The sequence below is a fragment of the Papio anubis genome, chromosome 18, assembly GCF_008728515.1.
Source record: "Papio anubis isolate 15944 chromosome 18, Panubis1.0, whole genome shotgun sequence".
Taxonomy (NCBI): domain Eukaryota; kingdom Metazoa; phylum Chordata; class Mammalia; order Primates; family Cercopithecidae; genus Papio; species Papio anubis.
Window position 1 is genome coordinate 59,765,536 of NC_044993.1, and position 20,008 is coordinate 59,785,543.

The following is a 20,008-nucleotide window of genomic DNA, read 5'->3' on the forward strand; positions in this document are numbered from 1 at the left end:
TTTTCTTGCCATTTTGTGGATTCAGGAATGGGGCTGATACAAACACACACTCAAATATATTTACATATACACATTTGTAGATATACCTGTGTATATATATACACACACGTGCAATTTGCCTAGCAAAACATAAGGACAACTAAGAACTGCCATAATGTGTGTGTTATCCTAATATCATAGCAACTGTGTGAGATGCTCCAGACAATGATGGACCAAGCAGCTATGTGCAGCATGGAGGATTGCCACATTATCCCTTACCATGCACAAGAGTCAATTGTTTTGGTATTAGAATGTCATGTTTCATGACATGTTTCAATGTCAGTAGTATGTGGTGAAAAGTTCTGATGTTTGGATGTTTTTGGTGTTTAAACTCCAAGATAGACAGTCTCCTTGCTCTACTGTTTAGATTCAAATAAACGAGAAAAAGGGCAACTCTAGCAGATGATCATGCATGCTAGAATGCAGAGACTGGACACTTGCACCTCCTCAGAAATCGTATTCAGTTGGGAAATCGCCAGCCTGTGTACATTCACCTGCTTCAGCAGCCTAGAAATTGGTTTTACTTTGCCCCTCACTGGAAAGGATGGCCAAGTGGGTCAAACTGAGCTTTAATGTGGGCTCGTTGCTTGTCAGACTCCATCCTGGAAGCTTTATAGCTATCACCACATCTAATCCTTATAACAACCCTACATGGTGGGTACCAATACTGAGTTTTACAGAGGAATTAAGCATTTATCCAAGATCACACAGCTAATGAGAAGCAGAGCCAGAATTAAGGGGGAAAATTTAGTCTTTCCACAAGATAATTTTTCAAAAAAAAAAAAAAAAAAAAAAGCAAAGCATACAAAAAGAAATATTTCCTAATATGCTAATTAAGTTTTGGCCACTGTACCAACTAACCTCATCAGTGCTTTTGTTCACACTATCTCTATTTTATAAGAAATCTTGTACCTTAACATTCCAATAGAAAAATTCTCACATCAGTAAGAGTTCACTGGTGTTATAGACCGAACTGTATCCCTCTCAAATTCCTACATGGAAGCCCTAACCCCCAATGTGACTGCATTTGGTAAAACGGCTTTTCAGACGTAAAGTTAAATGAGGTCATGAGGTTGGGACCCTGATCTGACAGGGTTAGTGTCTTCATGAGAAGAGACACCAGAGAGCTCACCTTCCCTCTTCCTCTCCCTGCGCATGCACAGCAAGAAGGCTACAAGCCAGGAAGAGACCCACTACCATTAACTGGTCCTACCAGGCTTCCTAGCCTCAGAACTGTGAGAAAAGTGACTTCTGCTGTTTAAGCCGTGTAGTCCATGGTATTTGGTTATTGCAGTATAAGCTGACTAATACAACTGGGAAGACACAAAGAAATGTTGAGATTCTCTTTGCCATTCTGATGCCTGCTAAAAAATCCTGATAAAGCTATCTTTAGGAAACAATGGAAAACCCAGTGTTTCAAACTTATCTATGTTTTTTCCTGAAAGTTTTTAATAAATTAGAGTGGTGTTATGATAGTACAGATGCTCCTTCACTTACGATGGGTTTAAGTCGAAAACTGTAAGTCAAAACGCATTTAATACTTTGATAAACCCATCATAAAGTCAAAAATCCTAAGTTGAATCACTGTAAGCAGGGACTATATCACCTTAATGAGGTGAGACTGACATGATGAAATAGTAATCAAGGCCTATCCTGATGCTGAATGTAGGTTTTAAAACGGTTTTAATGGTAATTTTCATGTGCTTTTTTCCTTTAGGTGATGGAATCAGGATAACCACAGCAGCCCTAGGAACACTTTCCTGATTATTCTATCCCAGGAAATAAACATCCTCCTGTGAAACAATATTTACCAAGTGAGCAGCAGATGTCATGGGCCGGCAGGTGCAAGCACAGTGGTGAACAAAATAGACTTAGCGCCATCCTCATAGATCTTACAGTCTAGAGGGGGAGAGGGATATTGAATAAAATAGTGATAGATACATACAAAGACTACAAAGATCTAAGTTAGTTTGAGGAGGGAGCAGTGGTACTGAAGGGCCTCTGTGAGAAGGCAGCATCTGAAGTGAAACTGAAAGGGTGAGCTGCAAGTGCTCAGGCCAGGGGCTGGGGAGGGGAGGCATTCTAGAGAGAAGAGAGATGAGGGAGAGGGAGTCCAGCGGCTTCTGGAAACATAGGCAGGGTCTTTTACCCCATGAATTTTTTATTTTATCCCAAGTACAATGGAAATCAATTACAAGATGTGAGCCAGTGACACAACGGAATAGGATTACATGATCATTCTTTTTTTTTGAGACAGGGTCTCACTCTTGCGCAGGTTGGAGTGCAGTGATGCTCCAACCATTGTATTATGACCATTGTAATACGATGATCACTCCTGACATTGGTGGAGGATGAAGGAATGAAAGGGGCCAGAATGTGTGTAGGGGGAGGGAAAGCCAGCGAGGCCGCGCTCTTTCTACTGGAGTAAAGATGCCCGTAAATATGTGATCTGAGTAAAGGGGACCTGGACAGGGCTGTTGGCCGTGGTGATACAGTGCTGTGGACAGATGAATCATTTCTGAGGTAGAATTGGCAGCTTTGGCGGCAGGACTTGGTGACAGGTTCTGAGGAGGTCAAGGAAGGTGTCAAGAATTGCTCCCAACTAGGTTCCTGGCAGGAGCCACTGGGTGGACAGAGGTGCTGTTTATTGAGATGGGGAACCCTGGAAGAATGTTTGGTGGGAGGGAATAAAAGGCCCACTGGAAACATCAGGGAGGCAGATGGCTGTGCAGGTCTGCAGCACAAGAGAGGCCCAGCCCCCAATCTGTAATGCTTGCTCATTTGGACCAAAGTGTATACAGTTTTTTTCTGTTACCTCATGAATGTGTTTGTGTTTTAACTTCTATTATCATTTAGTTTCTCACTGTTTAGGCTATCAGCTCCCTGGATGCAGGGGCTTACAGAAGTTTAACATAACCGGCATTGTGCTTTGTGAAAGCACTCAAACTTTGCTAAATAAAATTATTTCTAATAAAAAATTACACAACTTCATCTCAACAGTATGCACCTTTTAAAAATATTGAATAGTATCTGTAAAGAGAGATCTTTCACTTTTTCTTTCCTGTTGTATAAGAACCGTATCTCGTATCTTTTCAAATTTACTTTTTGATACAGAGGTCTTGTTCTGTCGCCCAGGCTGGAGTGCAGTGGCGTGATCACAGCTCACTGCAGCCTCAAACTCTTGGGTTCAAGGGATTACTGCATCTCAGCTTCCTAAGTAGGTAAGCCCACAGGCATGAGCCACTACACCTGGCTAATTTTTTTTTTTTTTGTAGAGTCGGAGTTTTGCTATGTTGCCCAGGCTGTTCTTAAACTCCTGGGCTCAGGTGATCCTCCTGCCTCAGACTCCCAAAAGTGCTGGGATTATAGGTGTGAGCCACCGTGCCTTACTCTTTTAAAAAACATTTAGTGGCAACTCACTTGTACAACACTTGCAATTAGTAGAATGTTGGCGAAAAATAAAGAAGACATTCCAAAAGAAATCAAAATAGATGTTGCAAAATTCATGAGCTTATAACACCTTCTATACGTTTTAACCATTTATTTTAATTGTTTATTTTATTTTTGAAGATGATTAGAAGCAGCAATCAGAAAAGGAAGAGCAGCCCGAAGTGGCAGATGATTAAAAATCAAACAACAAATAACCATTTGAGTAATCTAGTAATGATCCAGCAATCATTCTGTACATGGACAACAATCTTACATACCTTAACAGTGCCTTCGGGGCACCATGGCATTACATTTGGGGTGAGCCATTAATTTATAATGGAACTATAAATTACATCTGAAGGTGATAATTCCAATTATTATATTCTGTTTAAGAAGGCAGAGGGGGTATAATATTCTTTAAATACTTATGCATAATAATAATGTGTCTATGAGATGCAGGACATTGGGGGATGAGGGGGAAAAATAGGCCAGACGAGAATTCTTTCCCCAAGAAATATTATGGGGTTAATAGCAAAGACAGTACAGATCTATATTACACGAGCATAAGGTGAAATGCCATAGAATGGTACAGATACAGCTACTGGGAATACACAGGAGAGAAGAAATTATCATTAGCTGATGGGATCAAGTGCCTTTCTTTAAAAAACAGCACAGGAATTGGGTTTTAAGAGACAGGGCCTGCAAGGCTGGAGCGAGAGGAGCAAAGCACTGAGTAACGTTGTCCGGAGCTTTCTGTGAGGGCAGAAATGGAAATGTTCAATGCAGCAGCCACTAGCCACATGTAGCTCCTGAGTAGTTGAAATGTGGCTAATGTGACTGAGGAGCTCAATTTTTAAAACAATTTATTTCATTTTAATTATTTTAAATTTAAGCAGCCATATATGGAGAGTTGACAGTACAGGTAGACTATGCATAATTTCCTTCATTTAAAAAAGTTCTGGTGCTTTGGTAAAGTGATTTATTTAATCTTGATGTATTTCCAGGTTGGATTATTCATAATATCTCAGACAAATGTTCATTTTCTTCTCAAAGCTACCACAGACACATCCCAGTACAGTATGTTAATTTACTGCATTGCTGGCTGGGCCACCTACCATAAGCTTTCACGTACTTCATCTTGGCTATTAGCCAGTGTGTGGCAGAACTGGAAATGTGGCCCCCCAAGTCTGTAACTCCTCCCCACTCCCTTGACACTCATGGTTGAACCACACAATGACAGGAGCCCAGGTCCCCAGGTCACTTCTTGGAGGACAGCTGTCTAGGATAGTTGTCCTGCCCACACTGGACTATGTTTTGAGCAAGAAATGCACTTTGAATGGTTAAAACACTGCGATTGGGGGTTGTCTGTTAGGGCAGTTTTAGTCAAAGTAATCAACACATAACTCAATTTTCTTTCTGTAGTATCTTATTTTTCACCATTACAGAGTCCTTTATATCAAATATCATTTTTTCCTCTTAAAATTCATTTGCCTATAATAAATATGGAACATAACTAGCTAGTAGCTTTAGAATTATGATTCATTTATCTCAATAATGACTCAGGTTAAAACATTTATCTGAATTAAATCATCTCAATTTATTTGATTTTTTTCCTGAAAATTCATAATTATCAATTCTTCAGTAGTCATGTGAGAGTGGTTTGTAATACTCTTCTTAGTTGTAGATCCAGAAATTAAAAGCTCATGTATGTTGAGTGTAATTAGAGAATGTTTGAAGCCGTTTGTAGACAAGTTAAAAGTTGAGATTTCCTATTGCTGCTTTGACAAAAGAAACTAGTCTAAGGAGAATTTTCTATTTTGAATTTGTTCAGGGGAATTCATGACATTTACTGCTGTTCTCTCATACAGGAGAAAATAATTAAATTTTCCAACCACATACACTGGCTGGTATTTATCAAAAAGCTTATATAAGCATCAACAAAGCTGTGAGATGATATCCTTTATTATCCAAACAATTCTCTGCGTGATGACAACTATTCACAGGTGGTCAGCAGTTAGAACTTTTTCCTCTTTTAAATTTTCAAAAGGTATTGCTAAATTTTCTTGTTAAGGCATTCCATCAATTCTTGAATCCTACAATGTTTGCTAATAAAGGCTGTTTTCCCCTCATAATAATTTCAGCCAACTAGCACTGTCAACAATTACAAGATTCTAAAACATCCCAATATAAGGAAGTAAGCAAGCAACTACTTGAGAAGCAGAGTGGCCTTCCAAGCCCTGAGAGTAGACACATATCAGACATATGAGAGCCCAAGCTTGTGTCTATGTGATTAAAAAATTAAATGAACCCAAATTTATCCCTCCTTCATTACCCAGAAACTTATAATTCAGACATTAAAAAAATTCTAAAGGTTGCTCTTTCAAACAACCCAAAAACAAGTTTTCCAAAAATGAGTAGAAAACCACTGTTGATATAAAATATAAATATTTTTAATCAGTGTCCTTTAAAACATGAGGTATAAACTATTGGGGATATTATTAATAGTCATTTATATATTTGTCTCTTTTGACAAAACAGCACAGATCTAATTTGACTCCAGGGTATCTTAGAGTAAAAAGTTAACCAAAAGTATTTGAACAACTGCTGCCATCTCAATCAACTTCCAATGGATTCATGTAAACGATGCAGGACCCAATACTTAAAAGCAGATGAAGTTAACCAGGAGCTTGTCCCAAAGTTAAATTCTACAAATCTGATGAGCTAAACATTGTTGTTCATCTGCAGGCAGGATCAGTGACATACTGAATATTGGGAGTTCAGTTTTGCAAAGAGAACCAAGTTATTTTTATATGACTCCAAATTTTGATAGTGCCTATCATTTTTATTTTTTCCATTCTAATTAAATCCAGATCTAATCCTTTCAATGTCACTAACTTTGAGGCAGCAAATCGCCCTTAATGTCTATATACGTTATTTTAGCTTCAACCCTATCTATTAGATGAGTAGAATCTATTAAATGAGTAGAAATATTTAGTCTGTTGAGATATAAAGCAAAACCCAGTTCAGTGCAACTACAGAAAGACATTAATTTTATCATCCGATTATTTCTGTGGAGTGTTTTAAAGTTTCTCACCTCTACCTCTTTATATCAATGAATTTAACAAAACAATAAGATATATAAGACCTGTGTTCTGTAAATATATGCAGGATTTTAAAATTTAAATTTTAAATAGAAGGAAAAAGAAATATGAAAAAAGCAAGAAGAGAGATGAGAAACTGGTATTAACGAGGCATCTTATAAAATCACTATTAGGTATTGTTTCTCCTCATTGTACAAACGAGGAAGTTAAAGCTCAGAGTAGTAAGCTTGTCCAGGATCACAAACCTGGTAAATGGTGAATGTAGGATTTGAATTCAAGTATTTCTCACTCCAGGGTCTATGCTGCTTTGCCATTATACTATTGCACCTGTATAAATCGAAAGTATGGTCAGAATTGTTATGGAAAGAATCTGTACATTATGTAATTGTCTCAACTCTATTTTGTGGTTCCTGTTGATGATTCCCTTACTCTGTTTTTATATTTTTAATCCTTGCTTTCTATGTGCCTTAATCCCATTGCTGTTGTGACATCTTTTTATTTCTCCTATTCTGTTTTCATTCTGTTTTCCTCTACTTTCCTAGTTTTTCAAGTACACAAAAATGTTTTAAATTTATAGTATTATTAGGAGCTTGACACTTGAACTTGACTTAAATGATAGATAATTCTCAAACTTTTAAAAAATTAATGATTTAAGAAATTTAAGTTTCCTTCAATGAGTCTCCAGAAATGCGTCCTCAAAATTCCACTGGCATTGATTTTTATAAAAATCGACAGTAAGATATGCTGTGCACAAGCAGAGGCAACTCCATTGTTTGGTTCCTAGCAACAGCTATTTATACTTCATTGTGTGTCATTTATTTCCACCTAGGAGTTCTTCCTACCCATACACAAAAGTAGTTCAACTCCAGCAAGTCTAACTCTTGTTTCTTCTTCTTATCTTTTAGAAGAAGCTCAAAGCACTACTTAGGCCAATTAAGTGTACATTTACTCTCTGGGTCTCTACAAGACAGGCAAGAGCGAGCGGGGAGGCGAGGGGGTGGCTGATGGCAGCAGCTGAGAAAGGGTTGTTGTGGGTTTTTTTGCTTCCCAAAGATGACTAGGAAACCAATTTTCAAATTAAACAAGCATTGAGAAGAGTGACCCTCATGTCTCAAATTCAGGAAAACTTACTCTCTGTAGACCCTGAATTTCTTCAACACTGGCTACAGGAAGGCAAGCTGTGTACCAGTCTTGCCATGCTTCCGTACGCCAGGACAGAGGACAGCAATGCCCACACATTTGGCTCTTTCCTTAAATCAGTCAGTGAGGTGCCTGTGCAGTGTTTACTAACAATAATAATCGACCGTATTTATTCTCAAGCTTATTCTTTGCTTGCTTTGTTACAAAACAAAATGAAGCTATGCAATGTGCTTTTTAAAACAAAAACGATGCTATGCGCATTACAACCAATTAACCTATCATTGTAGGATTTAAGAGCTAGCTACCTTCCTGGTTTTAAACAGTAAAAATCGTAAGCATCTTAACTGAAAAAATGAATTTTGCTGGAATTATGTGTTTGGAAACCTAAAAGAAGCAGTGTTCTCACTAACATAGAAAAGGAAATGGCCTCTCCGAAAAGAGAGAGGGAAGAGAAAAAAAAGGAAGAAAATATACAAAATGAACCTGGGAAGATTTTACTAAAATGAGGACAGGCTGTACAAGTACCCTTACTGTATTAATTACTGCAAAAGCCCTACAATTCCATCAGCTAATGAATCTTTAGTAACAGCTACCCAGAACAGCATTAAGCTTTCATTTCAAAGAACTTAGAACGTGTAAGGTACATGAGTGAACAGAGAGAGCAGACACACGGCATGGTAACAGACAGACACGCTCAGTTGGCTGACCAGAATATGAATTTGGCAGTTTTGCCCCTGTCCACAGACAGACTGACCTTCCTTGAGACTTTTCTGGTTGCTCCCCTCAAGGCATTCCTTTTCTTTTAATGGTTCAAAATCCCCAGCAGTTAAAATCTCTGGGAAGCCCTGTTGCTGCTTCTTGGAGCTATCGATCATGGTGAGAGGCTTCTGGAGACAGGCAGCATCAAGCAGGAGAAAAGCTTAATTTGCAGAAGAGCGAAGTGTGGTGCTCAGAACACTCTGGTCCCTGGGTCCCTGGTTGCTCCCCACAATACCCCAATCACTGGCCAATTATGTCTTTAAGCAGCTGAAGGCAGCCATTACCCTTTAGTTCCCAGCTTGACCTGCAAATACACTCATGCCGCTGGAAGCCCTTAACTCTCTCCCACATCGGGAGGCAGAGCCACACAGGCACGATTCTAAAATCCCACCCCTTTTCCCAGCCAGCCCCCTTTCCCTTGCCATTCCAGCTTCCCCCGCGCTGGGGACTTCAATCTGCAGTTTGATGGTCCGAATCATCTGACAAACACTGAGTCAAGCAGTTAAAAATAAATCTTCTAGTTGTTAAAAGAGAAGACTTTGCTGATACCTAAGAAGACAAATTGCTGCCTGTGGTCTCTCTCCTGCTCTCTATAAACACAGCCACAGGCTGTGGAAATACTTTATACTGGCCAGACAAGCACATCCATTACTCATTAAGTTCTCCAGCTACACAAACGGCAGTCTAGGGCATCTGAAGGAAGCGGCTCTTATCTCCGCAGAGGCACACACTGAATAAACATGCTACCAGCATATGTGAATGAAGACAGAGTCATTTCACTACCAAAGTTCTTTTGTGGTGTGCTTTGTGCTGCATATGGCTCTTCCTGGCAAAGCCGATGCTCTTTGTAATAGGGAAATGTACTGTAATTGCAGCTTTCTTCCTTTGGCAATTCAGACTCAAGCAGCAGTTTTCCTTAGTGCCACTAGTCGGCTGGGAGAGTTAACATCGCCATGATTTTTTTTTTAAGGAAAATTCTCCTCCCATGCATTAAAAGTGGCAACACTGAGAGCTTCTATTTCATAACAGAGTAAACCAACGACCAGCCCAAGTTTAATTTTACATGAGCTATCAAGGATGGGCACCTCTCCTGCAAGTCACAGGCTGCTGTTCACTGTGTATAGGGACACTGCTGGCAGGAAATCTCTAGATACAGGAATTCCAGGCAAATGTGGAGATAAGCCTGTCTCCAAATACTCCAGATATATATCTCTGTAGCCAAAATAATCTGATTTTTAAAAAATGGTTCAAAGTGTGTTCCTTTGCAAAGAGTTTCCATAAAACCTATCAGAGGTTATAAGAGCAGTAGACTGTGAATACTGTTACATGAGGTTCTGTTTTGTCCACTTTTTAAAAAATTTTTTAAAATAACTTCTAGCAGAGTGCTTGGAATATTAGGTGTTCTCAATAAACATTTGCAGCATGGTTGAGTGAATGAATTAAAGCAGAAGACAGTGTATCAGGAAAACTTCCTTTAATAATACCCAGAATTCTAAAGAAGTCCTGGGTCAATAACTAAGAATCACTAATTTTAGATGAGCAACTAAATAAGTTCTCTAAAGGAAGCACATTTTCTCTTTAAAAGAAAATATACAGACATATTTTAATCGTGCACCTGATGAAACCCTCCTGTGGGATAAAGGCTTACATGTTTACAGACAGAAAAATCAATATTCTTTCCACCACTTAAACACAGGTGGGACTGGATGAAGTATTCTCTCCTTTGTCCCTGATTCCAAGGCTGGTGTGCACTAAACCCATATTGTTCTAGAAAGATTGCTATCTATCCTTTTTCAGCATCTCACAGGACATGCTTCTTGTCAACTGAAATTCCTTCTGAAGCAATTTAAGTCCATCCTTGGCAGTCCAAACCTTAGCAGGAACAAATATTGACAAGCTTATCACACTCTCAAAAATGCCCTCAAACGTTCTGTTACTATCTCTGACCCCAACACCTGTATTCTAAAGAAACTACTCCTGCACTTTTAAAGGAGTAATAAAAATAACCATAATTCTTTGAGGACATTCTTTAGGTGGGTCGCTTAATTAGATGTTTTGCAAAATTCATCTAATTTAACCCTCCACAATCCGTGTGGTCACTATGATTATTTGTGTACGTTATAGACATTTTACATGCCAAGGCTCAAGTCACAAAGCTTGTAAGTAGCAGGTATGGAATTTAACCAGTCTTAGTTCTCCAAAGCCCAAGTCTGTCTGTGGCCTTGCCCTGCTTTCTGTCTTCTAGAATATGCTCCAGCTCCAGGTTTTAATTTCATCTTGAGACAGGGTTAACAGCAGAAGCCATGACTTTGATGGTCCCCTAGTAATTCTACTCCTGGTGAGAGAAAAGCAAGCCAACATAATCATACTAAAATGATTTTATGAAAGCATTTTAATTACTCATGAAATAATAATAGCAGCCAACTTGATTCAGTGCTCACTGTATGCTACAGACTATATTATCTCATTTATCCTACTGCAAGACTTGTGAGTTCAACATTATTTTCCCGATCTACACATGGGAAAATGCAGGCTTAAAAAAATCAGCGGTGGGTCACGCCTATAATCCCAGCATTTTGGTAGGCCGAGGTGGGCGAATGACTTGAGGTCATGAGTTTGAGACCAGCCTGGCCAACATGGCAAACCCCCATCTCTACTAAAGATACAAAAATTAGCTGGACATGGTAGCACATACCTATAATCCCAGCTGCTCGGGAGGCTGACGCAAAACAATCGCTTGAACCCGGGAGGCAGAGGTTACAGTGAGCTGAGACTGTGCCACTGCACTACAGCCTGGGCCACAGAGTGAGACTCCATCTCAAAAAAAGAAAATCAAATACTTTGTCAGAGGTGGCATATCTTGTAAGCGGTGGCCAGGATTCCAAAGCAAGCAGCTTGGCTCCAGGGCCTACATGCTTAATTACTTTGCAAAAACAATAAACTCCAACATTTTTTTTTTTTTTTTTTTTTTTTTTTAAATTTCAGGATGTTGCTTTTAAATTCTGAAAAATGCCCAACTGTTTTTAGGCCACAAGCCTATAAATCTGAGTAGATGCACAACTACACCAGCCACTTTAAAATTCTTTACCATATCTGTGTGTGTATGTATCTTCAGTGTGTGTTAAATGGGTTTTTAAAAAGCTATCTTTTAAGAAACCTCTGCATGCTTATTTTTATATCTAATAGATATCAAAATCCCAACAAGAAAACACATTATTCTGCTATAGGTTTATATCAAAAGTTATGTCTTTGTAATTCTCAAGGAAAGTAATTTCTCTAGTGGTGAACGTGCCTGAAAGAACATTTAGTTATTTAAAAATTTTTTTTGAAAAAATTTCGAATTTACAGAGCATTTCCCCCAGAATCATCTCTGAATAGGTTCTAACATGATACTTCTTTACCCTAAGTGTTCTAGTGTGTTATTCCTACAAACAAGGATATTCTCTTACAGAACCAAAATATTGCTTAGTCAGTATAGATATATCAAATTAACATTGATAAGAAAAAAAGCAAACACATAAAAAGAGGAAACAAATTAACACTGATATATCCGCATTCAAGTTCCACCAATTGTCCCAACAATATCATGTATAGTAAAAGGATCCAAACCAGGATCACATATGGCATTGAGTTCTTAAGTCTCTTTAGTTTTTGTCCATCTCTAACATTCTCTCAGTCTTTCTTCACTTATCTTTCCTTGAATTTTGATGATTACAGGCCAGTTATTTTGTAGTATTATCCTCAATTTGAGTCTGTCTGTTGTGTCCTTATGAAGGTTCTGGTAATGCATTTTCAACAGGAATACCCCAGAAATAATGATGCAATCTTTGCATCCTATCAGATAATACACAAATTCAAGTATATTCAGTAATTGTCTCAAAACTGATGATGTTTATTTTGACATCTTGGTACTGGCCAGATTTCTCCATGGCGAAATTATTCTTTTTGTATATAATTATTCTGTAGGAAGGTGCTTTGAGAACAAGTCATTGGTGTCCTTGGCTAAATTATTTATCACTATGATGGTTGCCAAATGGTGAATTTGAAAACTCCATCATTCCCTCTTCATTTATTAGTGGCACATCCTGCTATAAGAAAAAAAAATTCTCTTCACATGGTTTATGTTCCCTATTTACAGTCTCCTATTTCATGCAATAGCTTATAATCTGTGACTTTCATTATTTATTTTGATGCCCAAATTGTCCCAGATTTGGCTAGTGGGAACTCCCACAGTTCCTTACTGTCACAATTCTATCATTCTTTGAGCAGTTTCTTATCTTCTTACTCCCTGGCACAAGATGTCCCAGGCTCATCTTGTACTTTTTCCCTGCCTTGTTTAGAACCCAAGGTCTGAATGCTAGGTGTGCTCACTGCTGCAAGGATGTCGCTGTTCCCAGGCCTTCTCTGCAGACAGAGCTGGGGAACATGTCTGAGTTTATATGTATATGGATGTATACACACACATCTACATAACATGTATATCTCTATATATGAATGGATATAAATATACATCTACATTTAAGTACATATGTCTGTATTTATTTATATATATTGAAAACCATGAGTTCATTCCAGTGCCTCCAATTCCATTCCAGTGCCACAGGTTCACTTTTTTTTTTTTTTTTTTCCTGTATTTGTGGCCCCTTCTCCTACAGGGAGAAACCTGTCTCCCATAGCTTCTGCCACTCCACTCATGGACACCCTGTATACATCACCACTGCCACTGCCGTGGCTAAAACTGTGCAGAAGCCTCTTCACCCTACACTGGCCTGCCTCCCCCTCTCCCACAGGGCAGCTGCCCAGCTCAGCCCCACACAATGCCTTTTGGGATGAATTAGGGACAGATGGAGGAGACCTGCAGTATCCCTCAGTAGGAGAAGCCCACACCACTGTCACCTGAATTGCTTTCCTTTTTTTTTTTTTTTTTTTTTAATTTATTTATTATTATTATACTGTAAGTTGTAGGGTACATGTGCATAACGTGCAGGTTTGTTACATATGTATACTTGTGCCTTGTTGGTGTGCTGCACCCATCAACTCGTCATTTACATCAGGTATAACTCCCAATGCAATCCCTCCCCCTTCCCCCTCCCCATGATAGGCCCCGGTGTGTGATGTTCCCCTTCCCGAGTCCAAGTGATCTCATTGTTCAGTTCCCACCTATGAGTGAGAACATGCGGTGTTTGGTTTTACCTGAATTGCTTTCCAGTAGGTTTGCCCTTGTTCCTTACTATATATGGTACATCATCTTCACTGTCATTTGGCTCTAATGTCACGAGTGACATTTAACTTCAAATAATATGTGATGAAAGTCACTTCTGCTATGATAAATCTGCTTCCACAGTGTGTGTTTGTATGCACACTGAAAAAGAGCTGTTTTAGTATGAAAGAGATGACCATAAATCAAGTCCATTTTCCCACCACCCCAAGCAGATATTTAATAAGTGTGAGAAAAACTGTATGGCTTAGAGAATAGGAACAATCCAAGAAAGTCTTCAGGGAATCAGAATACAAACAAATGCAGCTCAAGGGACTTACACAAAAACTTGGCAGAGTTAATATATGCATATAAAACTACTGATAAAAAGAGTATTGCTGTGATGATACTGTACTTCACTATGAAAAAACCTGATAATATTTTCAACTAGGCAATGTTTCACAATGTAAAAACATTCAAGAGTAATGAATAAAATAATTAGTAACAAATGCAAAGAGACGGGGAAATACTGAGGCATACTTTTCTGGTAGCATTCTTGACACAAAGATTGAGTAAAGATGACCTTTTCTTTTCATTTTCTGTGTCTCAGTACTTGGTAATAGATCCTCAGCAGCTATTCACTCAAGTGAATAATAGTAAACTTTGCAACTTCCTTCGCAAAGGCTGAGTCAGAGTATTACAAAATCTACACAGATAATGAGATTGGATGTATTAAGGAAGGAAAATTTCAGTCTAGGGTACACGTAAATTTTTTTTCCTGTTACCATATTTTTAGTAAAATACATATTTGATCCATGTTTTTCTTCCTTTTAACTTTATAAACACCATCGTAAAATACTATACCTTTAGATCGTTACTAAATGGTTACGGTAAATTCCAACTATTAATTTAAAATTTTTTTTTTTTTTTAAACAAAGGACAATTAAAGAGTGTTATCTCTCAAATCAGATAGCATGTATTAAAAGTTCTTTACAGTTATCACTTTTAAAATATATATTGAAAAAGTCCTTCATTTTATCACTTTAAAAATATATACTGAATATACAATACTTCAGATGTAAACAGATTAGCAAATTAGCCCCTATGAAAACCGCTGTTTCATAAGGAAGGATACATTTTTCTGACCTTTCTAGGGTAATAAGATTTTGAAGGAAAACATCCATGTTTCACAGTTAACTACTGCAGCAGAATTGAACACCACAACAGGGCAAAACAGTCTGATCATTGGTTCGTCATTTGTGCTTGTTGTCCCCCACCCCGGAACAGACCGGCACACTAGCACATGCGGCACCTCCCTCCCCGCCAGGTTTGCTTCAGCCTTTCTGAGGACAAGAAAGGCAGTGAAGGTTTTTCAGGGTTGGAATTTCCCCATGCATGGTCTCATGACTGGCCTGTGCTCAGACTGAGGGAGAGTGCTGTGTGGGACAAGGGAATGGCAGCACGGGCAGAGGACAGCTTCCGTGGCTCCCCAGGCAGCCGTTCACATGGTGGCAGCAGTGTACAACACAAATGGCGGCAGTGTGCAACACAAGCGTTCTGACTACACTTGTGTAAGAGACTGGGGCCATTTGTCTCTTCCTGCTCAAATCGTTAGCATGAGTAATCAAGAAATGACAGAACACACTTTTATCAACTTAGAAAAAGTCATTCAAATCCTTTCTCCATTTCTAAGCTTTACAGTTACTTATATAAATACAACTGGCTACTAGATTTACAACAAAGAGCTTTCCTCAGATGATATGATCAGTCTTCCTCAAATTCTGAGATAACTTCCCTAGCTATGGATATTTGAAAGACTTTTAATGTCATTTCATCACCTCATTGATACAAATATGTCTAGACCTCATTAATGTAACCCACTGAGGGCCAATGTGCATTTACTAAGATCATTCTATGCACTGGGGACATGTTAGGTGTATGTGGGACACAATCTCTGTCTCTTAAAGAATATAGTCTATAGCTTTTAACAATTTCTGACTGCCACTTTCCCCTCTTTTCCATTCTTTTGCTTTTATTAGAATGTTCTTTATACTAGTGCTTCTGTAATTATCTGTGGTTAAGAGAAATATTTTAAAACTTCCAATCTGCTGTAGATCAATATGTGGTCCCACCATGCATTGCTAGTATACTGGGTCACGTTAGTTTGGTAATAACCAGACTAATTTGCACTCTGTTGAACAAGAGGAATCCACTAATCAAGCACTTGAGCGTCTCACCAGTGTTGTGCTGCCGTCAAAGTTTCTAAATACTCCCGGTTTCTCAAGTTACCTCACAGAAGAATAACAAAAAGCCTGTAGGATGGCACAGCACACGGACCACGCTGACTAGCACTGCTTTCTACTCATCGACTTCAGTCTAGTCCTCTGACCACTCCCCAGACTACTAGTTCATGCCCTACTTACATCCTCTTGAGACTTAGTTTTAAGTCTAGGATAAACTATCTCAACCACTAAAGTCTTTCAATGTCTTGATATTCTGCCATTGCTCCTTGCTTATCCCCTGCTCACAAATGACTAATCTTAGTCAAGCAGTCAATCACAGAGTCTCAGGATTTCGTAGAACAAGCACTAGGACATAAATTTCCCGAGTCCAAAGATGTATTCTTGGGTATTCATGAACTCCTTATGGAAATGTATGCAATTTGTTTTCATTTTGTTAACCTGGAAAAAAAAATCTCCTTGATCACCTGGATGAGTATTTTATAGTCAAGTGTTGTCATACAGTAACAAAAGCAGACATTGTGAGAATGACATGTTTGAGCCCAGAGAAGGCAAAATGATAGCCAGACTGTAATAGTTTGAACAGAGAAAAGGAATGGGATCTATGACTCATGATAGCATAAACCAGTGATAGAGCAGTAAGGACCACTGTCAGGTGTCAAGCAGCAATCACATTTATGTAAAAATGCATCATGTCACAGTAAGTTAATATTGATTTGAATTTCATTAGCATTGTAGATTTCTATAATTAATATGCAAAGTGTTTCAGTTTTGTCATTGTATAAGTGCTACTAAGTACAAGGCGTTTACACTTCATTCATTTATAATTGTACATAATTCAGCAATGTTATATTAACAAAAATTAAGTCATCTGGCTGGCGCGGTGGCTCATGCCTGTAATCCCTGCACTTTGGGAGGCGAAGCTGGGTGGATTTCTTTTATTCGGGAGTTCAAGGTCAGCCCGGGCAACATGGTAAAACCCCATCTCTACAAAAGAATTAGCCAGGTGTGGTGGCATGTGCTTCTGGTCCCAGCTACTTGGGAGGCTAAGGTGGGAGGATCAGTTGAGCCCAGGAGGTCAAGGCTGCAGTGAACTGAGATGGTGCCACTGTACCCTAGCCTTGTGGATAAAGTGAGAACTTGTCTCTGGGAAAATAAAAAAAAAAATCCCCTGCCCCCCACACACTGAAAAGTCAAACTAATCATCTAAAAACTGTTTTTAAAAGGTCTGTATATTACTTGTGAAACAGTAGTCCACCATATAACTCAAATGGAGAGAGGAGATCCTAGTGCTTGGCTTACACAACACTCTCTTAAAGTGGGAATTAAGCATTTGCCTTTGTTTACCTAATCTGACTGACTGTCCTATTTTATTATCTTGGGAGTTATGGCAAAGGTAGAGAACAACAAAAGCATAGCTTGAGAAGTTAAGGAGCCAAGATGACTACCAAATCCAATATGAAGTTATGCCATGCCCCCATATAAACTCCAAAATGTTTCCTTCATCTCTTACTGACTTTGAATCTCCTGCACCTCTGTTCCATAAAGCATTTTCATTTTCCTCAAGATTACACTATGTTACCATCCTCATAGCTTTCTCAGCAAGTAACTTGGGCCCCTAGATTCGCTACCAATATTGAGATCTTCAGACATAAATTCTACAGCACGTTCCCACTCCCATCCTTCCTTCCATCTTTGAGGAAGAAGTAAATTTTTTTCTTGCCATAGGGAATCCAGACAATTTGTTTAGGTCTGTAATCCCTCCTGCCTACTTACAAAACTGTGATCAATGTACTATACCTCTCCACTAGGATCCTTTGTGCCTACCAAGATATTTGCATTTTCCCTCAACTCCTCTTTTCTAATCTCCTAAGATTTGGACTTTCCATTTCTGCACCATCTCTCTTAATAATTTCAAACTGTGTACTGGCATCAACTATTAACTCTAAACACCCACCAATGCACATATACACATGCATACACCTTACCTCTGGTTCATGTACTTCTTGCTTTCTAAATAGCAGTTTCTAAATGAGTTTTCTTTTCATTCTTTTTTTTTTTTTTTTTTAAAGACAGAGACTTGTTCTGTTGTCCAGGCTGGAGTACAGTGGTGCAATTATTACTCAATGCAGCCTCGACTTTTCAAGCAATCTTCGCTTTTCAACCTCCCCAGTAGCTGGGTCTACAGGCTCATGCCACCATGCCCAGTTAATCTTGTTTTTCAGTAGAGACAAGGTCTTGCTATGTTGCTTAGGCTGGTCTCGAACTCCTGGACTCAAGCAATCCTCCTGCTGCAGCCTCCCAAAGTGCCTAAATGAGTTTTCTTTCTGGAGTTCAGATATCCTTGATTTTAAGATTATATACTATACTTAAGACTAAATCATCTAATTTGAAGACAGGCTTTTGCTAGGTGGAAAAACAAAGATTAAAAAACAAACAAACACAAACCCAAAACCTACAACAGCGAGTAATGGGTTAGCCTAGACCTCAGGTTGGTCCAGCTCTGGACAATGTACTTAAAAACCATGCCATGCTATCTTATTCATCTCTGCAGTCCCAATGCCTTGGATGCTATGACTGCTTAATTAATGCTGCCTCTATGAATAAACAAATGCCACACAACTGACCAAACCTCTTCCATGCCTCTCCTCTATCTACCTGTCAGTCCACCTTTCCTAGCTTGGCATTCAAAGCCATCAGTGCTTTGTCTCCCACTTTCCTGACCAGCGTTATTAACTCCCTACATTTTCCCTATGCTTCAGCTAATTCGAACTACTTGGTATTCCCTAATATACTCTGTATTGTCCTTGTTTTTGCACAAGTTTTTTCTTCTTGGATTTCCCTATTCCCTATCTCTGCCCATGGAAACTGTACTTAAACAATCTTCAAGAACTAGTTCCAGTATCAGTCTCTTTCAGAAGCTTTCCAGATGTCTCTCTCCACGCCTGAGAGTCAGGTCTATTCCTCTGCATACTCTGAACACTCATGATACCTGTCAGAGGACTCAGCACGCCATGTGATGACAATAATGAAGATGATGATGCTAGTTGTTACTGTTTATATGCCACTTACATTTTACAGCACTATATTTATGCACGGTGTTAAGTGCTTTTAATGTATTAACTCAAGATTATTCCACTCAATAGCTCTCTCTACTACTATCTCCATTTTACAGGGAGGCAATGAGAGGTGGAGTCACTTGTCCAGCTACACAACTTTTAAGAAGTAGAACAGCAGATTTTTTAACTTAGTATGGTTTCAGTCTAGCTTTGTTCAATGGGTTCTGTGAGGAAATTAAGCCCTAATACCCAAAGGCATCCACTGTATATAATAAATTCACTTCTCTCCTAAGAATCTAAAATGGTATTTGCTATGTCATCCTTGGGAGAACTGAGAAAACAGTCACAGAAATCACATTAGTAGGGTTTAATTCTCTGGGCTGAGAAAGGCTGGATATGTTTAACCTTTTATACTTTCTCTCAACATCAACACTTGTCTGTAAACTTTTCATATTCCTGAAATCCCTTACCTCATCTTCATAACTTTTACAATCTTTAAGAGCTGGAACTGTATCTCATTTATCTTATTCCTATAAGATCTATTCCAGTGTTTTAGCAATTTTTACATGGTCAAGTTTCTCTTTAATTAAATAAATTCTTATATTTAGCAGCCCAGGCGAGATGATAAGCATCTTCCTTATAATCAATCAACTAACAACAAAAACTACTTGTTATATATTTTTTGGTTGTATTTAAAAGACATCTCAAAATCAATTTTGCTGAGATATAATTTAAAGACAATAAGGTGTATCCATTTAAAGTATATAAATTAGTGAGTTTTGATGGAGACATGCACCTGTGAAACCAGTCACATTTAAGACACAGGATCATTTCATCATTCCTAAAAGATTTCTCTTGCCCCTTTGCAGTTTCCAGATAATCACTGATCTGCTTTCTGTCACTATCCATTAGTTTATCTCTTCTAGAATTTCAAGTAAATGGAATCATACAGTGTGTGGTCTTTTAAGTCTAAATTCTTTCCCTTAGCATAATGACTCTGAGATTCATCCGCATTGTTGTACTGAGTAATCCACTGTATGGATA

The 20,008-nt window shown here is 38.6% G+C and overlaps 1 protein-coding gene and 1 long non-coding RNA gene across 14 annotated transcripts in view; both read right to left on the reverse strand.

Annotated features, from left to right (window-relative positions):
* Positions 1-20,008, reverse strand: part of MRTFB (myocardin related transcription factor B) — a 203,500-nt gene that overhangs the window by 69,794 nt on the left and 113,698 nt on the right. The window contains exon 1 of one of the 13 annotated variants that reach the window (XM_009196043.4): positions 8,464-11,081. The exons of the other annotated variants lie outside the window; for them this stretch is intronic. Within the exon in view, the coding sequence (XP_009194307.1) occupies positions 8,464-8,584 (121 nt within the window). The 5' untranslated portion in view covers positions 8,585-11,081. Of the gene's footprint in view, positions 1-8,463; positions 11,082-20,008 lie in introns of those variants that run through there. 13 annotated transcript variants of the gene reach the window in all.
* On the reverse strand, positions 11,524-16,927 carry LOC116271317. The gene is made up of 2 exons (XR_004179836.1): positions 13,662-16,927; positions 11,524-13,364 (listed from the first exon to the last, which is right to left on the reverse strand). It is a non-coding gene; the product is annotated as an uncharacterized LOC116271317 (long non-coding RNA).